A 16032-nucleotide genomic window follows, 5' to 3' on the forward strand; every position below is an offset into this window, starting at 1 on the left:
TTCTCCCATTCCTTACAAGAGGTCCCCATTTCTTCCCCTATGGAGGTCCCCATTTCTTCCCCTATGGAGGTCCCTATTTCTTCCCCTATGGAGGTCCCCCGGAGGAGGGGGGAATCTACCCTGGTCGACACTCAGGGCCCCCCCGACCAGCGTCCAGATTTTAACACCTCCCCTCAGAATGTATCCAGGCCAAGCTGGAGCCTGGGTGTCCCCCACCGCCTCCCCCAGTTTCAGCTGGGTTCGTCCCCACCCTCCTACTTCACAGTCAAACTTCAGCCAATGAACAGGAATAGGATAAAACCAGATGACTGGCCTCAAGGTTCTGCGCCCGGCCTGAAAACAAAGGGAAGAAGCTAATAAGACAAGGACAAGGAACTAAAACTTGGTTAGGGATGAAATTGGACTTCCAACCTCCGCTCACCAGGTGGACCATGGAAGAGTCAAAGTAAGAGGCACCCCGCTCTCCACCGAGCAAGCCTACAGGTCTAACCTAGTGACTCTCCCGAATTAAAAACACTGCATTGACTTTAAAAAAAAAAAAAACAACAGCTGGGCGCTCCCCTCCCCCAAGAGAGCTCCACAGGGATGTGAGTGCCAGGAAGGCCTCTGACTGTCCTCCAGCAGGTGGAGAAACTGAGTCACGGCCCCTTGGACATCTGAGTCCTCCCCCTCCCTCCTGGGCACTGCGCCTCATCACACATCAGAGGTCCGTATGTTTTCATCATCGAGGTTGAACACAAATGGCTTCTCCTTGGGGTGCTGGGGCTCCGATCTGTGCCTTATCCGGGAGCTGGGCAGCACCCCAGAAGTACTGCTCTCCCCAAGTCGAGGCATGAACAAAGAGTCCTCAGGAGTCTCTTCAGTGGGCAGCAGCTTTTCCCCAGCCTGGGGGACAGGTGTCCAGGGCTGCCAGGAGGAAGCCACGGAGGGGGCTTTGCAGAGGGCCCTTCTCTCCTCCAGAGGCAGCCGCCCTCTGCCCAAGACAGAGTTGGGCCCCCCTGAGAGGCTGGAGCTTCCAGAGCGGGTCAAAGAAATGGATCGAGAAAAGGACATTTCCTACAAAAATAAAAGGCGGGAAAAAAAGGAAAGTAAGAGTTTTCCTGACAATGTTTATCCCAAGGTCCCAGGAAGAGGACCCCCTCCAGGATCACCACCCTCACAGGCCCAGAGACACGCGTCTACAGAAATTAAATATGGCCAGCGGCATTCACTCCAGAAGGGTCAAGGTCTGCCTGGCAGGGGGATGTGCAGGACACATCAGAAGCTCTGGTTCTCTATCCAACCCTACCTCACCTCCTCCAACTACTGAAAAAAACAAAAAATAAAAATTTGTACCCAAACCAGTCAAAAGAGACAGCCCGGGGCTTCAGCTGCATCTGGGCACCGGGCTGCTTCCCTACGTCACCAAATAAAACCCACCCACTCGGGACAACTCATCACGAGGTTGACAGTGACTGTGAACAGGAAGGAAGTGACTTACTCTGGGGTGGCACTTGAGGGCCTGGACAGCTGCCCCGATCTCCTTAATCCAGCTGTGCATGTCTTCTGGACTGTCTGCCTGCAAAACACCCACCACACTTACAGAGACACGTCTGGCGCTGTGATTTCAGTTTTCACGCCTGTGACTCAATTCTAAGTTCATAAAATCACACCATTAGAGCTGGAAGGGATCTCAGAGACCATCTAGGCCAGTGGCTTTCAGACTTCTGAGGACACTTTTTTTCCCCAGCAAAATCATATTTGTCACCCCATAAATAAAAGGGCTCAAAGTGGGGCAGAGGTCGTGACAGAGGGAGAGCTGAGGCCCATCACTACTGAAGTCCCTCACCCCCTCTGGAACACAATCGGCCTGGCCTCACCCCCTGTTTTACAGAAAAGGAAAATGAAGCCCAGAAAGCCAGAGCCCAAGGTTTAGGGCTGGCCTAGATTCCAGTTCTCCTGACACCCAGTGCAGTCACCCTTCTACCACAGCTATCCCAACAAATGATCCCACTTTCAGCTCCAGTCCCATTAAAACCAAATCCTCCCAGACAGGTGGTTTCTCCAGGAACAGGGCTTCTCTCAAAGCACAAGTGATCTGGGTCTGTCCTGAGTCCCATCCAGGCCTCAAGAGTTGCTAGACTTGCAGCACCAAGCTCACCAACATGTAGGGAGGGCACAGCCGGGGCCTTAAAAAGTTCTTCCCCCAGAAATACCGAGCAACCCCAGAAGGGGGCAGCAGCGGCTCTGTGAAGAAAGAGGACAATCAGAAGCCAAGCCACAGTACGCAGAGCCCTGGGAATTCTCAGTGCTTTCCAGCTTTACAGGAGTTGAATCCAAGTGAACCTGGCAAACATTTACTGAGGCCTTACTCAGGGTGACACGTGACGTCAGGTACCAGGCACACAGATGGGACCAAGACTGAACGAAGCCTTGACTTCCAGAAACGTTTTATTAACCTCTGTCTGTCACCCTGCACCTTCCCGATACAGCCACCCCAAATTACCAGCGTGCACTTGCATGCCCGTGCATACGTGAATGCAAACACCACACACGCTGGCCTGCAAAATTCTCCACATCTACCCCTCACTCTCCCCAGCCCTAGAATGATTCTTTCTCTTTGCATTATATCAAGGTAATACATGACCAGTCTTTTTAAAACCCTCAAATGTGCATGCTTACCCCATCCTGTCCCCAAACCAACCCTCCCTGGTTAGGTGTGTGCAGGACACTTACAAGGGAAACAGTTTCACACCCTGGCACGCTGGGCCAAAGAGAGGCAGCAACGGTGCCCCTGGAGAAGACCCCTGTCACGCATCATAGCTGCAAATTCACCTGCCTTCTCTCTTCCCTGGACTTTTCTCTTCCCAGTTACTTGACAACCTGGTGGTTTCCCAGAAAAAGAAATCCATCCCTAGTCTAAAAAGATAACCAGGACACGGTCTCCAAGATTCTTCCAGAAAGTATTTTACTGATAGCAGGGCTAGCTAACCTGTTCCACAAGTAGAACCATTGGGAACAATTAAATGAACTCATTTAGGTAAAGCAGTTTGAAAGTGCCTGATACGCAGAAAGGGCTTCATATTAGTCATTGTTTTGTTGTTATTATTATATGAGGGACTCAGATGAAGCCTTAAATTCCAATATGATAAATATGTTTGCTGCCTTCTCCCTACAACTTTTTTTTTTTTTTTTTTTTTTTTTTTTTTTTTTTTTTTGCGGTACATGGGCCTCTCACTGTTGTGGCCTCTCCCATTGCGGAGCACAGGCTCCGGACGCGCAGGCTCAGCAGCCATGGCTCACGGGCCCAGCCGCTCCGCGGCATGTGGGATCTTCCCAGACCGGGGCACGAACCCGTGTCCCCTGCATCGGCAGGCGGACTCCCAACCACTGCGCCACCAGGGAAGCCCTCCCTACAACTTTTTAATTTCATTTTCTTCATACTCAAACTGTGGATAATTCTTACCTAAAGGATAAAATTGTTGGGATCAAATAAGATACCATACTTTTTCTTAATATGCTTGTTTATCAGCCCCATAAAATGGCTTACAGACGGGAGGGTGACCAGGTCTTCACTGCCTACCTGGTTTCTATTGTATTCTTTTCAGCCTTCTTAAGGATTTCTGTACACATGTCTATATTTCTTGAAGTCTCTCAGATTCCTTGGGTTGTTTGAAAAGATATTAATAATTATTTCTATTATAAATAACGTTACCCATAAATGCTAATGTCTATTTCTACAGTTAGGAAATTTAAAGTAAAACTGTATTATATCTCAATTCACCTTAGCTGTATTGCTTTTCTCTGGATAAAGTGACCAATTATACATTGTATTTTCCAATCTCAGTTTCAAAAGAATACTTTGCTTATTAAAAAAGTTTTCAACTGTAAGCAGAATAATATTACAGCATGCTTCTTTTTTTTTTTTTTTTTTTTTTTTTGCGGTACGCGGGCCTCTCACTGTTGTGGCTTCTCCCGTTGCGGAGCACAGGCTCCGGACGCGCAGGCTCAGCGGCCATGGCTCACGGGCCCAGCCGCTCCGCAGCATGTGGGATCTTCCCGGACCGGGGCACGAACCCGTGTCCCCTGCATGGGCAGGCGGGCTCTCAACCACTGCGCCACCAGGGAAGCCCCATGCTTCTTAATTTATGTAGAAAGTCATATTCAAATTCTTAATTACTTCACTAGTCAATTACATTATAGAGATGACCCTGGAAACAAAAAGTAATGTAGAAGACAGCAAGTTGCAACTCGGGGGGGGGGGGGGGGGTGCGTTTATCAAGTCAATATGAAAAGAGCCTCTGCATGTAAATTATTGTCATTGTCAAGTAAACTAAAATAATATGAGCAAAAGATAATTAAAGGGAACTTCTGTAAAAAAAAAACACCCAAATAAGATAACATATTTGGGGGAGAAGAAAGGCGATTTTGAATTGGAATGAGACGGTGGCAATTAAATTGTCCATCAGCAGAAAAGCATTTCTTACAGATTTCCCTTCTAGGGGAACAGAAGTTGATTTGGTGGGGAAATGTGAGGAGACAGAGGGAAAGATGGGGATGGGAGCTAAAGGAGAGACAAAGGTCTCCCGCATCACACAGGAGATGGAACATTTTCATTAAACAGATTGCAAGACCCCCATGATGAGAGTCCAATAGTCAGTTTCCAGAGCTTTTTAAGCTACTTTTAGTCCTTTTATCACCATAGCAAAGAACGCCCCGCCCACAGGCCACAGACCACCTATCTGACTGTCCTTGGAGACAGAAAACAAACACTCACTCCTTCTCTAGGAGCAATCACTCAACCAGCCCAGTTGTGCTCACCCCAGCCCCACTTAGCAAGAAATCCTGAATCAGAGAACACTGGGAATCACCTGACTTAACAGCTGGAAACTCAAACACAAGAATCCAGATCCTCTAAAATTCGTTCAGATCATTTCCAATTCTCTAATATAAACAATACTGCTATTCACATCTTTGTGTATAAAGCTTTTTTCATACTTAAGATTCTTCAGCTCCCAGGGGAAGTTGCTGAAGAGTATGCATGCTTTTTTGGGGGTGGGTGGCCACACCACATGGCATGTGGGATCTTGGTTCCCGGGATCGAACCCACGCCCCCTGCAGTGGAACTGCAGAGTCTTAACCACTGGACCGCAGGGAAAGTCCCAGAGTATCTATGCTTTTAAGGCTCCTCTTATATATGGCCAGAGTGATTTCTAGTTAATAATATAGATTTCATTTAAACATATATATATATATATATATATGTATGTATGTTACATGCACCCTTGTTAGAATTAAATATTACAGTTAAAAAACTTTTTTTAATTTTTTGGCCACAATGCGTGGCTTGCAGGATCTTAGTTCCCCAACGAGGGATGGAACCTGGGCCCACGGCAGTGAAAGCGTGGAGTCCAAAACACTGGACTGCCAGGGAATTCCCTTTTATTTTTTATTTTTTTTTAAATATTACAATTTTTTTAACCTTTGCTAATATGACGGGAAAAACAATTAAATCTCTTTCTTAAAACATTTAGTATTTGAGACAGAAATTGTTTGCTAATTACATTTCTTCCCTAATGCTCTAATTCCGTTTAAGGACATTTTTCTGTCAGATAACCTAGGTAGTGAACCCAGCCATGAGGATAATAAACAGTAGTAAACATTATTTTAATGTTCACTAATGTTTAAAACATCATTCAAGGGGCTTCCCTGGTGGCGCAGTGGTTAAGAATCCGCCTGCCAATGCAAGGAACACGGGTTCGAGCCCTGGTCTGGGAAGATCCCACATGCAGCGGAGCAACTAAGCCCCTGCACCACAACTACTGAGCCTGCTCTCCAGAGCCCTTGAGCCACAGCTACTGAGCCCACATGCCACAACTATTGAAGCCTGCACGCCTAGGGACCGTGTTCCGCAACAAGAGAAGCCACCGCAATAAGAAGCGCACGCACCGCAATGAAGAGTGGCCCCCGCTCGCCGCAACTAGAGAAAGCCCGTGCGCAGCAACGAACACCAAACGCGGCCAAAAATAAATAAATAAAATAAATAAATTTATTTTAAAATATATATATTATTCAAAGAGAAAAGCAGATACTGATCCCACATGAGAAGAAATAGGATATTACGTTACTGAGATCACAGTTTAAATCTCTATCAGTAGTTTTAAGAACTGGATTCCACTGGCAACAGAAATTAACTGAAACCTCAAAAATTATATGCAAAAATTACATTGTATGTGTATATCTATCTTTTATGGAAAGCCTGTGCTTAGCTTTCATCAAAAACTCAAAAATATCTTAAAACCACATCACAAAGGTAGCTCCATGAACCAGTAAAACACAGAGCTGAAATCCACCCACCCTGTGGTGAATTACTAAGAGACTAAAAAAAAAGCCTTGAAACTCAATAGAACAAGAAGGGAAGTGCCAAGCTTATACCTTCGTCTCTTCCTGGTCTGCTTAAGTGTGTACATGTTTATGGTGCTTGGTTCAAAAGGAAAAGTAGGGTTTCTGTCCTTGAGGGCAGTTTTTGAGGTGAGAGGAACAAAGGGTATTAAATGTGTCACTGCAGTCTGTGGTTTTATTGCAGTCCGATGAGCTTTGATTATCTGGTATGAGACTGGTATCATAACATTTGCAATGGTTTCAAGCACTGAGTTCTAATGGGCCATCAATAAAAGGCTTCCCATAGGTACCTCTGGTTACTTCCACTGCAGCTGTCCAAAAGCTTTAGCCATCTCCTTCTTAATCTCATTCCCAACCTCTGCAGCCCTCCCTTTCCAACAAGCTAATAACCCCTACCTCTCCCCAAGAACCAATCCCACCTTTAGATACAGCCCTGCCACGTATGATCCATTCAAAGTGCAAAACTGACCAATGGATTTTAATGTAAGAGTATGAAAGTTTATTGATAGCAGCTTCTGATTCCACACAGCACCTAAACATTAAGAAACTACGATTTGACAAGTTTCAGTATAGAATCAAAGAAGATCCACAATTATCTGAAAGAGCTATTAAAATATCCCTTTATTCCAAATACATGTCTCTGCGGGGCCAGATTTTCTTCATACTCTTCCATCAAAACAACATATGGCCACAGACTGAGTGCAGAAGCAGATATGAGAATCCTGCTGTCTTCTAATAAACCAGCCATTAAAGAGGTTTGCAAAACTATATTTTAAAAAATGCTACTCCTGTTGCTTTTTTGTTTTAGAAAGCATTATTTTTCATTAAATGTTACTTGTGTTAACATAAACGAGTTTATAGTTGTTGTTTTTAAATGAATAAATACATATACTTAAAGAGTTTTCATCTCTACTCTTCTCCAACCTTCTGAGTTTTGGTGCTATATACAGATTTGTCCATTTGCTCATTTATTTATTCAGGGGGATGTGAGTGTTCTTTTATCCTAGAAATGTGGGAGCAGATGGCAAAGTAGGACAGAAATGATGATGAGGCCCTGGTCAATGTGCAGACGCTCGTGCCAATGATGCAGTGTCTTCTGAACTTTTTTTTTTTTTTGGTTGGCGTTCATGTTTCCCAAATCACTATCTCCAGTCCAAGGCTCTGTTCTAGACTCTTAACCAGAGCATAATCGCTCCCTTCACCCCACATCCAATCAACTCTCAAGTCCTGGAAAGGACTTATCAGTAGCTTCAAATGTTTCCACTTTTCTCCATCCATCCAAGTTCAGGCTTCCTTTATCCCTCACTGAAACCATTACAGCAGCCTTCCCACTGATCTCCCTGGCTCCTGTCTAACCCTTTTCTTACCTGTCCCCTACACTCCACTGCACATCACCGCCAGCATCCCATCAACAGGACCAGGACTGAGGGCTCTCATCTCCACTTTACAGATGAGGAAAACAAGGCTCTTAGGTCACTTGCCCAAGTGGGATTTTTAGGAGGCAGATCTGATTGGGTCACTCCCCTAGCTTAACCTCCAAGGACCCTAACTCCCAGGATAAAATACAAGCTCCTGAACAAGGCCCACAGGCCACGGGCCCTCCATATCAGCTTCCCAGCACCTGTGCCCCTTTCATCTCCAAGCTTTTTTAACCCCTGTTGTTTGCTGTTCCCTCTGCCTGGGCCACTCTTCCTCCAAGGGTTTGGCTTCGGTGTATCTTCCTTCAGGAAACCTCCCTTGACTCCCTGCGACTGGGGGAGGTACCCTTCTTGGGAGTTCCCATGGCAACCACTACTCACTCTAAGGGTAGCCCTTCTTACACTGCTTCCTTGTTTTGTTTTTTTGTTGTTTTATTCCCCCACCCCCACGAGTGAGGTTGTTTCATACTTGTAACACATTTAGGTTCTTTGGTCATATTCTGCATGCCATGCTAGGATCACCTGACCTCCTAAATCATTTTTTAAATTTGCATATATTAAAGGTTTATGCTCTGTGCTGTGAAATTCAATTTCACACATCTGCCACTGCTGCATCACACAGGACGGTTTCACCGCCCCGAAAGCTCCCCTGCGTTCATCTCTCCAACACGCCCTCCCCACCTCAGCACACTGTTCTAACTGCCTGTTTACCTGACTATCTCCCTCTCGGGTTCAGGATCCGCTCTGTTCAATGCGGGGTCCCCAGGATGAGGCAACACCCCATCTGTCAAGTCCAAGAACTGGAAACTCTTTTGGTGCACCGACAGCTCAAACATGTCCCTGAATGGCCGTGGAGGCTGCTCTAGGGCCCCAGCAGCACTTTTCCACAGCTCTTCCCAGATGCTTGTCTAAATGAACGGAACACACAGATGCCTCAGGCCGCTAGCATGTCTGCTGGGCTCAAGAAGGGGGAACCGCTCAGAGGGACCTGCTGCTCACGAAATGGGTGAGGGTCGACCTCACGAAAGGGAGGGTGTTGAGTGGGGAGCGCACGGGGAACCCTGAGAAGCTTTGGTCGGGGAGCCCCACATTTCAACCAACGCACTCCATGGCAGTCTTGGCGCTAGGCGGGCACCATCACCGCGAGGCTGCAGGAATCAAGGCACGCTCTGTGGACGGCTAGGCAGGCTGCAGCAAGGACTTGGCCTTGAAAGTCTAGGCCATGCTAGAGGCTAGAAATCTGCCTTTCTAGCTCCTATGATTTGAGAAGGAGTTGGGAGAACTCCAAGGCTGTGGGTGGAGGGGAGATGCTTCTGAGAGCTGAACCGTCGGAGCCCAAACAATGGCTTTCTCTGTGCAGCTGGCTGTGCACCTGGTGCCCGCACAGGGCCCTCTGTGCTTTTGTCCTTCCGCACACAGTGCTGTCCACACATAGACGGGGCTTATAAATACCCTCCAAGGGAGAAGTGAAACCACTGACCAGTTCTCCTTTTCTCTGCTGAGCTGGCGCCCAGCAGCTACGAGCAGCTGGTACCAACTCACATTCCCCAGTGCAGCGGCTCAACCCGTTCTTATTATTTTACGGTTGGGAAGCTTTTGGCAAACATCCTGTTTAGAATAAAATGGGACTCTGACTATCGGGGGCTAAATTTACCACCAAGAAACTTCGAACAAAATAAAAGAGAAAGCAAAGGGAAAGGCAGGCCTACAAGTGCACCATCCACAGAGAAGGAACGTCAGCGTCTCCTGGCAGCGAGCTTTTTACCTGCACGTAGAAGGTCCTGGAGCTGGTTATTATTTCAAACAGGTTGTCTCTCATCAGCAGATCACTAGACAGAGAAAGAGGTAGAAAGTTACCAGGCATGCTGGTCACCCGTTGAGGACCTGATTCACCGAGGCAGGTACCTGTGGCCCCTACCCTAAAAAGGGGCTTCACAGGCCATTCCTCCTGCTGCCCTGCCTCAGAAGGCATTACAGGGCTTCCTCTAGCTTCACTTCCTGGAGGGTCTCAAGTGGTTTAACCATCCCCATGGATCCCCCTCCCCAGTACACATCACCACCAGTTCTAACAGGACAAAGCTCCTTGGCCTCCAAAACCTCCTGCCTCACATGCACCACACCCCACCCCGTCTACGACTGTGTGCTTCTGTAGTGGCTCAGATGTACTGATACAAAGTGCTTGGTGAGAAGTACTGTTTCAAGTGTTTTTATTTGAGGGTCAAGTAGATGAAAATTTTATTGGTTTTATATATATATACACAAGCACATACTGTTCTATGTCCATTATGCTCCATTAAATATGTATTTTTACATACATCTATATTATTGAGAGATGGACATATAACAGTATATTTGTAAGATAAAAAACAGTGTATTAATTTCAGGTGTACGGCATGATTTGATATTTGTATACACTGCAAATGATCACTGTCTCGTACGTCACACTCCAATTGTTTTTCTTGTGATGAGAGTATAGCTTTGAAGGTCTACTACTCCCTTGGCAGCTTTCAAGTATAGAACACAGTGCCGTCAACCACAGTCACCGTGCTGCACACTGCAGCCCCAGGACTTACTGATTTGATAACTGGGGGTTTGTATCTTTCGACCCCCTTCACCCATTTCGGCCACTCCCCACCCTCCGCCTCTGACAGCCACCAATCTGTTCTTTGTGGGGTTTTTGTTTTGTTTTGTTTTGTTTTTGCGGTACGCGGGCCTCTCACTGCTGTGGCCTCTCCCGTTGCGGCGGAGCACAGGCTCCGGACGCACAGGCTCAGCGGCCATGGCTCACGGGCCCAGCCGCTCCGCGGCACGTGGGATCCTCCCGGACCGGGGCACGAACCCGTGTCCCCTGCATCGGCAGGCGGACTCTCAACCACTGCGCCACCAGGGAAGCCCTTCTTTGTGTTTTTTAATGTGTTATTTCATCCGATCTTCCCAACAATCCAATGAGGCAGTAAGACTTTCCCCACTTTATGGATGGGGAAACCCAGGCTCAGAGAGGTTCCATGACTTGTCCATGGCACCAGAGTAAGGAACCGGCAGAGCCAGGATTTGAAACCGGGTCCGACTCCAGAGTCTACACTCTTAGTTACTCCACTACCAGGTGCCTCTCCTAAGGGACCTGAATCTCTTATTTCCAAAGCCTTTCTCCATCCACACAGCAACTGCATCAGCTTCACTAAATCCCTGCTCTCAGAAGGGGACTGGATGCTCTAGAGGAAAAAGGGAAGGAGAGAATAGACCACTTGAGGATGCTTCAAATTGGGTGTGAGGTTTGGAAGAGGGACCCTACTTCCGCAAGGAAGAAGGCGAGAGGTAGCTGATGCTCAGCCACAAACCTCCAATCAGCCGAAATTATTTACAGGGTGAAATGCCTGCTCTGTGTATCCAGTCACCGTGGGGAACATATAAGGAGTAAAAGATCTAATTCCTTCCCCATGAAAGAACATAAAAAAGCAAAACTATACTGTCAGATGTTAGACTGCATGTTATATGCCGAGAGTTAGAATAATTCCAAGAAAGGACTTATCACAGGGGGACTTCCCCGGTGGTCCAGTGGTTAAGACTCTGCACTTCCACTGCAGGGAGCCCCGGATTTGATCCCTGGTTGAGGAACAAAGATCCTACGTGCCGTGTGGTGTGGTCAAAAAATTAAAAAAAAAAAAAAAAAAAAAAGAAAGAAAGAAAGAAAAAGAAAGAAAGGACTGATCACAGGCAGGGCTGGCTTCAGGAATCAGGACTTGGAAGGAAACGGCAGGTGCGCTGCCAGTGACATGGTCACCTGGGCAAAGGAGGAGCATGAGACTAAAGACCCACATGGGCGGGGACAGCAATCAGGGGTCAGACAGACCTGGGGACCCAATCCTGACTCCACTGGGCAAAGGTATTTTAGGAATATTTTTAAAACTTTGTGAGCCTTTCTACCCCAACTGTAAAATGGAAATCAGAAGCCCTCCTCTACCAAGCTTCTTACCACAAAGATCAGTTATAAGTTATATAAGGCATCTCGTAAGTTATATGAGGCACCTGGTACAATGAATGTCACATACTGGCCATTTGAAATGCATTTCATTAGCTATTATAATTCCTTTCTGAGTATCTGAGTGGAGATGGCTCTTCTTTCCGGATAAGATGCTTTAACCTTTTAAACTATTCATGCACATACAGCACAATCATGTAATCTACTACAGAGGAGGTAAAAGCAAAACAGGGAGGAAATCCCCACCCTTTTCATACCTACTTCTCAGGCTACATGTTGCCTTTGAATTCAACTCAATTCAATTCAACAAAACGTTAACTGACTACTCAGATGCCCTAACCCCCGTGACTGGGTTTGGGAGACCCCAGTCTCACAGGCCTGGAACCTGCAGGGCCTCGGCAACTTCCTTCCCCGAGGATCTTCAACTCCCTCAAGTCTTTTCCTCGGAGTTCAGTCTGACTCTGGCTCAGGCAAAGTGCAAAGCGCTCTTAGGAACAAACATTATCTGGGTTCCCTAAGCTGCCCCAATACGCCCATCAACCTGCATGGGCCTCCAGGGTCAGGAACAAGCCCCATCTCTCCTCCACCCACTGCCACCTCTGGAGCCACACTTCTGCAACTTCCATCTGTAGCACCTTTCACGAATGATAATTTGTCGGTGGGAACTTCCCTCATCTTCCACACTCTGCAACTGCCGTTTGCAAGGCTCACAACAGTCCCTGCTTCCTTGGGCCACAACACACCTCGTTTTCATGCAAGACCCTCCCAAGCCTTCACGTGAGAACAGTCAGTCTGCTGCTAACAGCTTCCCTGGGGACGCAGGCTCTGCATGCACAGTCCGTGGGACAGAGATTCAATATAATACCCCTACAGACTGCAGACTGAGGGCCAAATGAGGACTGCTAGATGCCCGGATGTCCTTGGGTCTCTAAAGTTTGGTTCCAGGGGCACCTGTATGGGTGTTGGATATGGGAGAGCCCTCGAAGAGGCCCCAGGTCCCAAACTCGTCCTATGCTCTGTGGCACTGGAAACGGTGACCATTTCCTAGTGGAAACAGGAACACATTAAAAATACTTCCTCGTCCTGCCCAAGAGCATTGCTGTGAATCATCCTCATGTTAAGAAGACATCAGGGACTTTGTCCAAATGACGAGAGGAGAAAGGCATAGCAAGTTCAGGGCCGAGGCACTGGCATAAACAGGGCTCTGAGCAGATGCACTGAAAAGCAAGTGACGAAGGGCACAGTCCCCCTCCACCTCCGAGCCCAGTCCTCCTGTGAGATGAGCAGCTGACACCTGAGAAGGACCTCTCCTTTGTTCTGTATCCTTTCTTTTTCTCCATCAGAAAAGTATCCCATAGGCTCATTTCAGGAGTGAGAGTAAGGGAATGGTAAGAGGATAGGTTTGCCCAGCGCCCTTTCACAGCTGCGGCAGCTTGGATGTGGAGAGTCAGCCACAGATGTCAAGGAGACCACATCTTCCTGCTCTTGGAAGAAGGTTCTGGTATGGAGCCTCAGAAGGGGAGTAACAGAAGAGTTAAGGCTGAGACGAAGTGAGAGAGTGGCACGGACTTACATAGACTACCGTAAAAGAGGTATCTAGTGGGAAGCAGCCGCATAGCACAGGGAGATCAGCTCGGTGCTTTGTGACCACCTAGAGGGGTGGGATGGGGAGGGTGGGAGGGAGACACAAGAGGGAAGGGATATGGGGGTATATGTATAGCTGATTCACTTGTTATCCAGCAGAAACTAACACGCCATTGTAAAGCAATTATACTCCAATAAAGATGTTAAAAAAATAAAAAAGAGTTAAGAGGGCGCACGGAGTTCTGACCAGAGAAGAGGAAGCAGGGACAATTACCCAGACTTGACCAGACACTCGTGGGTCTTGAGAACATCCTTGAGGAATATGGTACGCAGTGGTTCTCGGTCCTGGGGGGAAACAGACAGACAGTGCATGAGGCTGTCAGCCCAACGCCCAGACCAGGCAGCCATCATCATCAGAGATGACTGGCTAAAACCAGGTGGCAAACAAGACAAGGTCTCAAAATAATCAAGAGAGGAAAGAAATCTAAGAAGATGCTCTGTGGCCCTCACCACGAAGGCAGGGAGTTAAGGCCACTTTACGTCACCGTGAAGATGCGCACACCAGGCGGACAGAGGTTAGACACAAGCACCCCCGGAGTCTGTGTGCCCACATCTCTGCTCAGACACACACACGTGGGTGTGACTCCTGTGCCTCTGCCCTCACGGCCCCTCAGGCGGGCCCCAGAGTGACTACAAACCTGCTCACACTTGAAGTAGCAGATGGTGAAGTCGTCCAGCGCAAAGAAGCGCCGTTTCCAGCTCTTGCGCTGAAATAAAGGGTAAAGAGCAGGATGTTAGAAGAGTTCCCAGCATTTCCGGGGGTGCGTTCTGGTTCTAAGCTCCTGGGGACCCCGCCCCACCGAAGCCAGGCTCCCACGCTGGGGGTCAGGGGCAAGGACTTCTTCTCATGGGGCGACTCCTCGGATCACCTCGAGCTGCGGGGCGGGAGTTCTCCCCACCCCAGCCTCTCCCTGGTTTGGGCGGTTTGGGCGTGGCTGGTTCCACGCTCCTCCCTGCAAACTGCCCTCCCCTCTGCCTCGCCCACACCCACTGCTCCCGGGGCCCCCAGAACCCCTCCCAGCCCCCGCATGGACACTCACCACATTCCCTTGCTTCACACAATAGCCGCTCTTAATGAGGGGGGGCCCGGTGGGGACACGGCAGCCTGTCGTGGGGATGTAACTCTGAGACCTTCGAAGGACGGCGTGGGAGCCGGGCTCACTCCCTTCCTGCCCATCCCCACCGTTCTACAAGGAAACAGCTGCAGGGTTAGCGCCTCCCCCTCCTGACGCAGCCACACCCCTGACCCCACCCTCTCCGGCCAATCATCTCTTCCTCTTGGGCCACGATGGCAGTCGAGTGAGAAATAAACCAGATGGGTAAGCTGGGGCGAAGTGAGAGAGTGGCATGCACTTACATACACTACCAACTGTAAAACAGATAGCTAGTGGGGAGCTGCCGCATAGCACACGGAGATCAGCTCGGTGCTTTGTGTCCACCTAGAGGGGTGGGATAGGGACGGTGGGAGGGAGATGCAAGAGGGAGGGGATATGGGGATATATGTACATGTATAGCTGATTCACTTTGTTGTACAGCAGAAACTAACACACCATTGTAAAGCAATTATACTCCAATAAAGCTGTTAAAAAAAAAAAAAAAGAAAGAAAGAAACCAGAAAAAAACACCTTTGGCTTTGCCCCGGGAAAGCACTGTAGGGGGTGCGTTCACAGACCAAGGCTGGGAAGGCTGGGCAGACCCGGGAGAAAGGGAAGACTCTGAACGCAAACCGGACGAGGCCAAGGGACAGTGGGGCTTGTTTCCAGCCATCCTCGACCCCACTTCTCACGGGGTTCACAAGTGCCGTACTGCCACAGAGCTTCAGATGCGGTGGCCTCAGTTTCTGCACTGCCGGTATCTTCTTGACCACCGCATGTGCACTGGCTCCGCTACCCTCACCCCGTCCTCGGTCCAGCCCTTCTGTCATGTCACTGACACACCACGGACACCCCCGAACCCCTCCACCCTCTGGCAGCCCCAGGCCCCAGCACCTGGTTGATGGGCGTGTGTACCACCACGCCTCCGATGATCTCTGTCTTGTAGGCCACCTGTGGCTTCTTCTCTAGGGCCAGAGGAGTTGCTAGGCTCTTGAGAACTTCGGTCGTCAGGGGCAGGTTCCCAACTTTGGGTACCTGGGGAGAATGAGAGAACAGTTAACGGGGAACAGAAGGCCTAGGAAAAGTGGGGAGGCAACAGCAGGCAGGGGGAGGGGACGAGAGCTAACGTACGAAATTATAGCACGACGCCCCTCCCCCGCTACCCTTCCATCCATCCAAACCTGTAGATGAGGAATTCAGCAAGCCACGCCCACCACACGCACACCCACTGGACAAATGTACTGAGCACCTACTATGAGTCAGCCCTTGCCTGGCTAGAGACCGAAGGGAAAACAGCAAACAGAGACACATGTCCTGCCCGCACACCACATACTTGCTGATCAGGGGGACTGACCAAAAATACAGAGCAAGACTAACAATCAGAATGGTTACAAATCATGGCGAGTGCCATGAAGACAATAAACAGGAGCTGAGACTGACAGCAGTAGGGGAACGACATGAAATGGAATGCTTGGCGTGGCTGGTGCGGGTGGTGGAGGTCTCCAAGGGGAGAGAT

The 16032-nt window shown here is 48.7% G+C and overlaps 1 protein-coding gene across 2 annotated transcripts in view; it reads right to left on the minus strand.

Annotated features, from left to right (window-relative positions):
- Positions 1–693: 693 nt before the first annotated feature.
- The window catches only part of PLEKHA2 (pleckstrin homology domain containing A2), a gene marked incomplete at both ends in the record, with an annotated part of 43137 nt that continues 27798 nt past the window's right edge, over positions 694–16032 (minus strand). For both annotated transcript variants that reach the window (XM_079726667.1, XM_079726666.1), the window contains 7 exons: positions 694–1056; positions 1481–1558; positions 9565–9628; positions 13637–13707; positions 14061–14129; positions 14463–14609; positions 15411–15551. In XM_079726667.1, coding sequence (XP_079582793.1) covers positions 694–1056; positions 1481–1558; positions 9565–9628; positions 13637–13707; positions 14061–14129; positions 14463–14609; positions 15411–15551 — 933 coding nt within the window. The remainder of the gene's footprint in view (positions 1057–1480; positions 1559–9564; positions 9629–13636; positions 13708–14060; positions 14130–14462; positions 14610–15410; positions 15552–16032) is intronic.

The sequence above is a fragment of the Hyperoodon ampullatus genome (assembly GCF_949752795.1).
Source record: "Hyperoodon ampullatus genome assembly, chromosome: 20".
NCBI classification, from domain to species: Eukaryota; Metazoa; Chordata; class Mammalia; order Artiodactyla; family Ziphiidae; genus Hyperoodon; species Hyperoodon ampullatus.